The sequence below is a fragment of the Hydractinia symbiolongicarpus genome, chromosome 5 (genome assembly GCF_029227915.1).
Source record: "Hydractinia symbiolongicarpus strain clone_291-10 chromosome 5, HSymV2.1, whole genome shotgun sequence".
NCBI lineage: Eukaryota > Metazoa > Cnidaria > Hydrozoa > Anthoathecata > Hydractiniidae > Hydractinia > Hydractinia symbiolongicarpus.
In genome coordinates this window covers 3,942,556-3,952,694 of record NC_079879.1, presented here as the reverse complement: position 1 = coordinate 3,952,694, position 10,139 = coordinate 3,942,556, and the positions used below count along the sequence as shown (strand labels likewise).

Genomic DNA, 10,139 nt, shown 5'->3' with positions numbered 1-10,139 from the left:
TGGAATCAGTTTTTGCCTGTTATCGTTAATACTTTTCTGTAAATTTTGGTCAATCAATGTGTCAATTGATGGCCTTGCCCCAGACATATTATCAATAAAAGAATTGAAGAGAAGAGAAGTAGCTATTTACATGTAAACCCTGCTTAGACGAACAATGACGTTTAAAAGAAGGTACTGCATCTGGCCAATGTTTTTGAATTTCAGGAAAAAGTTTGGTGACCTTATAAAAATTACTGGGAAATCTGTCTCCAAATAGGAAGGAAGGCAAAATGCACCAACCATAGTAGGCGAATACCAGCCATGAAAAATCAGAAAGCCATTTATACTGAAATTTCCTGTTACTGACAGGGAAATTGTAAGTGTTATCTGGAATGAATAAATTTGTAATAAGTTTATGAATATGACTTTCCTTTAATTTAGCAACTTTTTATCGAAAAGATCATTTTCAACATCAACATCATTTTCACAAACATAAACCATTTCAGGTTCTGTACTATCAACAGTGGGACAATTTTTGGAAATTGTGCTAATACTGGAAGTTATAGCAGGTGATTCATATGTTTTAACTATAGGTTTTGTTAAAAAATTAAGTTTTGTCTGTAATTTACCACCTACACACATATCAGTAAATACTTTTTTAGGAAAACATAATTTACGTGATTGATCAGTCTTTCGTTTTAACCCTATTCGGTCCGTGGTTTTTTGAACATACTATGACTGGGGGGGGAGGAATCCCCCCCCCCCTCAATAACTTTTCATAGGGTTGTTCAAATTGAATCAAACTTGGCACACTTATAGTACGTCAAAAAAAGAACAAAATGGCAGCAATAAATTTTTGCTTGCGTCAGCACATTTTCTGTGACGTCATCAGAAGCTTGAAATTTGTTAAAAATGACACTATCTGCTTAAAATTTAATTACTTTTGTTCCAGATCGAATTTTTGTATTCTGTTTGAAGTTTCTGAAAGCTAAATAAAAGTTATTTAACATATTTTCCGGTTTGTACGTGTATCGAATAAAAAATTGCCAAAAATTGCCCGAATATCCGGTTTTTTCCGACTTTCGGGTAAAATCCGACAAAATCAGGAAATCGGATTAACACGAGATATTAAATTTTACCCATTATAAGGATTTCATAGAGATTTTTAGGGGTAGTTTTGAGTAATGGCCAATATCCAAGCCTCTGAAAGGTATGGGATTTGGCATACAGGTGTCTAATAGATAAATATTGAAACTCAATAAGTTTCATAGCCAAATAACATAGCAATAAGGAGTTATTTAAAAAAACGTAAGGGGGGCGGAATCCCCCCTCCCCAGGACCGAACCCAGGCGGATTTTCCTCTCCAATATCAGGGTAATATTCTCCCTGTAACTGAGGACAAAGCTGAAAGGCAAAGGAAACTTGACCAGTTTTTGTCATTTAAAGTTAAGACAGCTTCCTCTTTTATAAGCTCTTCCCCTTCTTTATTGCTGTCACAAGCAAAATGGAAAACACAGAAAAATAGAATATTTTTCAGAGAACTGAAAGAACCTCTTTGCTCTTGAAAGATGAAAGAAAATAGAGGATGATTGGAATAAAAATTTGGGAAGAGAAAAAGTTCCAACAATACCAGAAGTCGTAGCAAGTCCACCAACATATTGTTACTTCCCAAACACAAGGATGCTGAACTGTATAAACAATTTCCAGAAGCTTCAGATCTACGCAGTGGCTATTCATACGTGACCGTACTTTAATATTTTTTCTATTCGTACGTGACATTTGTGTACTTTATTATTTTCCTTACATTCGTACGGGACACTCACGTGCTTTATTTATTTAAAATGAGTCTGGGGGAATTATAAGAAATTTAGAGAATTTCACAGAATGAATATATTTACAAGAGCATTCTTAACAAACTTTTTCATGTTTATCTGATTTTATGGCTGCCAATCTTTATTGTCGTGATCTCACGTTTGAAAGCTCTCAGTGTGTGAAACAAGCGTAACTGTATAGATGCACGAGAAAACTGTTCTTTCAAGGTATCCCTTTCCGTCATGTCTTTATCAATGACCGCTACTTCTATCTGATTATGGCTAGGATTGTGTTTCTTGAAACATTCACTCATGCGGACAATTGTCGATTTCTCGTCATTCATTACTATCCAAACACCACAATCTCGCTTTCTCCATCTGCATCCACGCATATTAACAAATATACTGGCATTCGCAAATCATTTAATTTGTAGGTTGCGTCTAACATAAGCAGGTCTGGGTAAGCAGAAAAAGCTTTTCTCATTTCCATGTCCTGATAGTATATAGCGTTCAATGTATCTTCGCTGTGAACAATAACTTCCACAGTGGCTCCTTAAATAGAAAGTAGCAATAATCTTTCACGTCATTTAAAAAAATTAAAAAATAATACCTGGAAATAAATTCTTTCTTGAATTGCAAAATTAAGTAGCTGCGAAAATTAAGGTAGTACATCAATTCAAAAATTTAAATTCTTACCAGGCACACTTCTCATTTCCCTGATCTCGACGTCATTTTTACTTCTACCTGCCATTTTCGCCTGAATATTGTGAAGATCTTTCACGTTTCTAAAGTAGCAGGGAAAACCTGCTACTTTAGATACGTGGTTTTGTAAACGTTTCTTGTTTGCTTTCAACTGAAGCATTTTTGTTATTTCAGCTGACGTATCTACATCGGTTATACGACGTTGTTGCGGTAAATGTTCAAAACATGCCTGTAAGGTAAATTCATGCATGTTAGGGTCATAATAAATTTGTAAAACAGTTAACATTTTTTGTTACCTTATTGACAGCGTGGTTATGTTCTTTGTGCATATCTTTCACATATAGTTGTTGTCCGTCTTCAGTTGTTCTAATTTTTATCATATACATACATCCTTGCTGAAATGTAAGGAAAATTTTTCATTTTGATCATTATAGAAACTAGCCTTAAATTCTATATACAACTTTTAAGAATATTCTATGCTCAAGTATGCGTAAATCATAGATGAAATGTTATGTAAACGAAATATACCTTTTTTTATTAGTTTTACTATGAAACGAAAATCATCGACTATCATCGAGACACTCATCTTAAAAAATAGAACTTGATTACGACGCATATAGACTCAGTTCTATAATACTCACGATTGTTTTGGACGTTTTCCAGTTGAAGTGGATAAAAATTTCTTGCCATCATTAATACACCAATAATCAATCTCAGAGAATTTTATGTTGGTATTATACTTTTTTTTTCGTTGCACGTTTAGCTTCACTCTCTATAGAACGAGAACTCCTGACATGAATTTGAATATAATTAGCTTTTTTATGACTACAAATTGCTTCATTTAACTGCTCAAAGCTCGAAAAACTCTGTCCGACCTCCATCTTCTTCCTTCCCAGTGGGCACACGACGTCTTTTCAACGTTGATTAGACGTTGAATTCTGGTCGCGACGTCGCAACCAACATTCAACGTCTAATCAACGTTGGGTCTGCAACGTCGATGCAACCGACGTAAATTCAACGTCTTTTCAACGTTGCCCTCCGACATGAATACAACGTCGCATCATCGACGTCTTTTCAACGTCGTTTCCACAACGTTGTTTCAACCGACGTGATATCAACGTTGATACAACGTCGAAAAAAGACGTTGTTTCAACGATCGTAAAACCGACGTTTATTCAACGTCGTACTGCAACGTTGATTCAACCGACGTCTTATCGACGTTTATTCAACGTCACTCCCGCAACGTTGATTCAACCGACGTCTATTCAACGTCGCACCCGCAACGTTGATTCAACCGACGTCTTATCGACGTTTATTCAACGTTGCACTGCAACGTTGATTCAACCGACGTCTTATCGACGTTTATTCAACGTTGCACCAAATTAACTTTTTACCGAGAATCTGTTCCGTTCAAATCTTATTTGTTTTAGTTCGTCTCACACTGGCCTGCAAAGTTATATCTCAAACAGACGTTCATAGAAGTGTTCCAAACTGTCCAACAAAATAACGAAGCGTACTCGGTGTTTGTTAAAGATCGTCATAAACTAGAAATAAAGAACGCACGTTTTACTTAATTTTTTTGTAATTTGTCAGCGATTGGATATATTAATGCCGACGTTATGTTGTTTTTCATATATATCGCTAATTTTACTGCAGTTTTACTACTTCAAAATATTACCATTTGTTTGCAACTTTACAGCCGCATCTATGTACTTTTTTACATAAGAGCCGAATGTGCATTCATTCTCTTATGCTATGTTAAAACTTTTGTGACATAACATCAGAGAATGAATGAACACAAACATGAAATGTACACAAAACATTCAATGGATTTTTTTTCAACAGAGCGTACCAAACGTTCGATTTATTTTTTGTAATATTTATCAGGGGGTTTTTTGTCCTCGTATTTTGAGAGAAACAAATATTTCAACTTGTATTATGGATGTGAGACATTTAAAATACAATCCATTTTGTCAAATTATAATTTATAATACAATAATAACTGTTTATTTACTTCGCTTTCACATATTTAAACCTTTACTTTGTCGCATGTAATATCCCTCCTAGTCATTGGCGGGAAACTTTCGATGAGGAAATTCGCGCCTAAGCCCCTAAGAAGTTCGTATCAACTCACAAGGCGAAAAGGGCGAAGAACCACAGACGTGAGTAAAGTATTTCTGTACAGCATATGCTAATTCGTAAACTTTGCTTCGGTAGCATTCGTAGCAGAATCTAAAGAAAGAAAAAGTTAGCTAAAATTTTCACGCATATTTATTTGACACATTCTAGAAATAAATCGTTTGACCCTAAATTATTTTAAATCAAATTTTTCCATGTCGGCAAAAAATTGCCGAAGTGATGTTATTTGTCTGCATGTCAACAAGTCGACATTTCAGTACAAGAGAGATGGGGATTCTTCAGAATGTAAGAAAAATTTATTTCCAGAGACTTATCTCTAAAAAAACAATGCTAGCTAGATTTCTCAAAAAATATTTAATGGATATAATGCCCAGGCTGAGGTGGTCTTACTTCATCATTTCCTATCATTATCAATTGCTATCAAAATCATGTTGGAATCTAATGGTGGTATCAGGTCTGCTTACTTGAATTATGCTCATCAACTTCTGGAATATTTTGTGACAAATTCACAAGAATTTTATGGAAATTATTTCTGCTCATACAACGTGCATAATTTAATTCATCTATCATCTGACGTCGAGAAATTCAACTTGCCCTTAGATGCCATGTCGTGCTTTCCATTTGAAAATTACTTGCAAATTCTAAAAAAATTTGTTCGTAATTCACAAAATCCTACAGTACAAGTAGTCAAACGTATTACTGAGCTTGAAAATTGTGGAACAAAATATTCAAAAAAAGTGCTAAAAACAGTGATGTCAAGTCGAAATAGAGATAATTGTTTTTTATTGAAAAATGGTAGTTACATATTTATAAAGGAAATTATGAATGAAAGTGTAATATGTGATGTAGCAGCTAACGAGATCACTGAAAGCTTATTTCATTCACCTTGTGACTCAATGAAATTAGATATTTGCCTTATTCCACAAAACAAAATGCGATTGTTGAGACGGATGGAAATACCAATGACAGAGCTGAAAAGGAAAGTGGTAAATATTGTAACGGAGAAAGGTTTAGCATTATTTCCACTACATCATGATGTTAATTAGGATATATATTTATTAATAACTGATATTCAATGTTAAACCTCTTTATATATTTTTAAGTTTAAATTTAAGTTAAACTAATTCCATCGACTTACTAGAAGCAAACATCACTTTTTTGCTTTGGTGTGCACCAGTTATGCTTGACACTTTCAGGTGGTTGGAGCATGCTGACAGGCTGCCTTATAAGAGGGCGTGCCTGGCACATGCAAGCATACTTATAGCAATCTATTTGAAGATATAACTTTTGATTCAATAACCATTTAAAATTTTTGCTATTTTGCTTTCATGTGCACCAGTTATGCTTGACACATACAGGTGGTTGGAGCATGCTGACAGGCTGCCTTATAAGAGGGCGTGCCTGGCACATGCAAGCATACTTATAGCAATCTATTTGAAGATATAACTTTTGATTCAATAACCATTTAAAATTTTTGCTATTTTGCTTTCATGTGCACCAGTTATGCTTGACACATACAGGTGGTTGGAGCATGCTAACAGGCTGCCTTATAAGAGGGCGTGCCTGGCATATGCAAGCATTTATAGCAATCTATTCGAAAACATTGTGACAAAAAAATATATAGCTGAAGCTAAATATCAAGTATTTAGTAATTCTTAGTTATAAATCATCATATTTAAAAAGCTGCATGTTTTGTTCCAAAGCCCATGTAAATTCTTTTAATTTGTTTTGACTTAAAAAATCCAACTTTTCATGAAAAAGGCATATTGACTAAAATTTAATCCCGCGAAATATCTGAACTCGATCGATTCGCAAAAAATTGTGACATTTAAGTACTTGAAAGACATTCATAACTATGCAGAAGTGAAAATGCTGATAAATAAACGTAGAGGATTGAAAACTTATGATTGTATTGTCTGCTTGAAGGTTCCTTCAATACATTTTGTGCACCTGTGGAATTCTATTAAAAAATAGAGTGCTTGCTTGCTTGATAAATTACAATTCTTACACTAAAATTATAACAAAAATAAGAAAATTAACTTGGTGATCACTACTTGCTTTATACCAGAGACCTGCACACACCACTAGTATTATGTATATATACAAATTAGGTTAAAACTTAGTTATTAAACTTGTAATTATTGCAAAGAGCTGGAAAAAGATTGAGATTTTCTATCAGCCAACTTCATGCCTCATTCGACAGTCTTACAATCCGGTATTTGATCTTGTCATGTTAAGTCAATATTTAAATCCTTAATTCCCTTGAGTAACCATTGTTTTATATTAGCTATATTTGAATAAAATGAGTTGGAGCCATGCAATATGGTTGGAAAACAAACAAGAAGAAGAAGGTACAATACCAACAGTTTGGATAAAAAATAATTTAGTCTACTGGCCAAGTTTTTTGAATGTCGAGAAGGCAGCTGCAGAATTAAAAGAACCTACAGCATTATGGCACAAATTTCCACTAGTCCGAGTTAAAATTACAGGAGGTACGATGCTAAGTGGCTTTACTTCAATTAATTAGTCAAATACAACTTTAAAAAAAACTAATCATGTATCAGAACCATTATATATTATCTTTACAGATAGAAAACTATGTGAGGAGTTTGATTTCACGGAGGCAGAAACGGATGACGAAGAAGTCATCACAAAAAAACAAAGCTCGCCGTCTTGTGATGTATTGTTTACAAAAAGTATGATTAATTTTGTATTCCAGAAATTTTTATGCAATTTTTATGCAATTCGTAAAAGCTTGTTACGTTTTTACTTTGTGTATTTCGAAATGTTCAAAGTTTTCAAACATTTATTTTTGAAAAGCACTGTTGCTATGATTTTTTTATGCAAAAATGAAAACTTTTAGAAAAACCAATACCAAGTGAACCACCAATGACATATCGACATATAGAAGATGATGCTCAAGACTCTGGTAAGTGCTTACATAATTTTTTTACAAAATGTTCAAAACAGATTTCTTATTTGTATATACATGTACATTCTTTAAGCACAAATATGTGGAATTTAATATGCACAAAGATTAGTACATAAGGCATATTATATACCTTAAGGGTATAAAGTGTGAAAATAAAAAAAGTGTGGGATTAATTTTAGTCCCTCAATTTTTTTAGATTAGGGCGGAATTAATTAGTGTTAATCGGCAACATTTTTAGGAAGTGCGATTTTAGTGTTTTCATGGGATAACAAGTTTCACACTTTTTTATTTTGCACGCTTTTATTCTCGCACTTTTTTATACCCTTAATACAACATTGATATTAAATACCTTTTTTATGTGCTTACAGACTCATCCATCATGTCACCAGAAGTCAGACCATTGATACAACATCAAAACACAACACCAACACATACACCACCAAATAGTTTAAAGAGGAAGCATGTCAGTCCAGTAAGACAAACACCATCTGGATCACAGAATGCAGGTGGAAGTTCTGGAAACGATCCCTTTCCTATGTCGACAGGAAGTAAGTTGTAATTACAAAGCAGGATTCAATAAAATAGATATGTTTAAAATATCCCACTGAAATACATGGTATATATATATTTAGTAAATAAAAAATCCAATTATGATTTAGAGTTTCAGAAGAGGGTATTGTATCTCCTAACCGATATCAGGAATTTGTTGGGAAGACAAAATGAAAAAGCAGCAGAGCCGGACACAGCTCAACCACAGGAGCCATTTGAACTGCTAAAGAGTGTTCAAGAGCTAATAGAGTTTGAGGAGACATTAAAAGACAAGTCAAACTATGATAGATTGGTCAGTTAAACATTTACATTCATTTTTTCCCAAAGGATACATGAAACACACTATTTAGCCTGACAGCATGTTCACTTATTCTCGGATCCGGGTTAACATGCTTGGAATTTTCTGATCATTTTTAACAAAAATGACCAACATATTTAAATTCAGCATCAAAATTTATGGAAACATGCAAATTTTCAAGTTTATACACTAAGTACAACTGCCAAACTTTTGATGTTGTATGAAGAAATGACCACACAAATTAACTGCAGTGAAATTTTTTAACTCTTATAAAATTTAAAAACTTTAAATTACAATAAATCCTGTTCTAATAATCTCTTGGTATTCTAAATTTCCTATGTTATATAATTTTTGCTGATAAATCCAAATATGCCACTCATTTTTCTCAAAAGTTCCTTGTTTTCTTTTTCAAAATTTGATAATGTTAACCTGGATCTGAGAATTCTTACACTTCTAATGAAGTGTGAACACAGCTTAAAGAACTGCCTTTGTTGTCCCTCCTGGAAACAACTATAGCTAGCTAAATACTACTTTTCTACTTTTGTGTTTGTGTGCACCTGTAGCTAGAAATATATTTATTGATATATGTTTCATTTTACAGCTATCCCAGTTATCAAGAGTTGGTGGCTCAAAAATTCGCGAAAATGTGAAAAATGTTCTGTTAAAGTGAGTCAAAGCATAAGTACCCCTTAGAGAATTTAAAATGTACTAACCTTTGTTGTGTAGTTTACAGTGGTAGTGGAAAATCACTTTGTTGTGCCCACATGCTTCGTTTCATCTTCTCCATAAAAAAATCGTGCACGAGGTCCAAGAATTATTTAATTGAATGAATAGTTTACGGAATGCGGCCCCGCAGCCTAATGGACTCGCAACTATATATTAAATGCGCTTACGATGTCGATTGTTTTACTTTTATTCCACTTTCATTATAGAATCATGAATAATGAAGTAATGTCGGCACTCAACATGAAAGGGAAGGGAAAAAGTGAAAAGGTTGGGTTTGCAAGGATGAACTTATATAAAGCTGTTGTCGGTTAGTAAAAAAATCCTATTCCTAATATTCAATTTATATATGTGCTTGTAAGCGTTTTAGTTTGTTGTTGTTAATTTATTTATTGTCGGTTAAAATATGTACAAATAAATACAATAGCTCTTATTAAAGTGCTAATCCAAACCGACAAGTTTGTATTAAGTTTTTCCCGCCATTTCGAGGGGTCGACGTTCAGGGGGAAAAATACACATTAATCTGAGGAAATCTATTTGTCCAGCTGTTGTACTGTAAACTACCTCCATCAATATGTGATAAGAATTTTGTTACGTTGTAGAAACTGTTATCAAACATCAAAAGAATGCGACAGAAGGAGAAGTTCGTGCGTGTACGGCATCAATCCTTAAATATGCACCTGATAGATGTGGAGGAGCGGGAAGAACTAATGCCGAAGAAAATTAAATCGATTAATTTTTAAATAATTTACAACTTTTATATCAGAGAGGATTATAAATTTTTCAAGCGCCGTAATAAATTCTTCTAGCTTATATTAATTTTGATTGGGTGGCAGAAAATTAGAATGGCAAAATGTTAAAGTGATTTTAGCTCAACAATTTTTAGTGTTTCTACTAGAGATCGGACTTGTGACTAGTAAAAGTATGGAATATGCATGAGTGGGTGCTTTTTTTAAGGAAATACAGTGCTAATATAATATTCATTATATTTTTATTGTAATTTTCA

At 33.5% G+C, this 10,139-nt stretch overlaps 1 protein-coding gene and 1 long non-coding RNA gene across 3 annotated transcripts; one reads left to right on the top strand and one right to left on the bottom strand.

Moving 5' to 3' along the window:
• Positions 1-4,416: 4,416 nt before the first annotated feature.
• LOC130644252 (uncharacterized) lies at positions 4,417-9,263 on the bottom strand. The gene is made up of 3 exons (XR_008982592.1): positions 9,124-9,263; positions 7,913-8,096; positions 4,417-4,724 (listed from the first exon to the last, which is right to left on the bottom strand). It is a non-coding gene; the product is annotated as an uncharacterized LOC130644252 (long non-coding RNA).
• Positions 5,045-9,813, top strand: LOC130644251 (uncharacterized). Of its 2 annotated transcripts, XR_008982591.1 has the most exons (5): positions 5,045-5,272; positions 7,913-8,111; positions 8,223-8,404; positions 9,012-9,443; positions 9,736-9,813. XR_008982591.1 is itself a non-coding variant. In XM_057449784.1 (4 exons), exons 1-4 carry the CDS (start codon positions 5,060-5,062, stop codon positions 9,078-9,080), a joined length of 663 nt encoding a protein of 220 aa, XP_057305767.1. In that variant the 5' UTR covers positions 5,045-5,059; the 3' UTR covers positions 9,081-9,813. The 2 variants fall into 2 exon arrangements, 1 of the variants encoding a protein (XP_057305767.1); XM_057449784.1 differs by having other exon boundaries at positions 9,012-9,813.
• Positions 9,814-10,139: the final 326 nt, after the last annotated feature.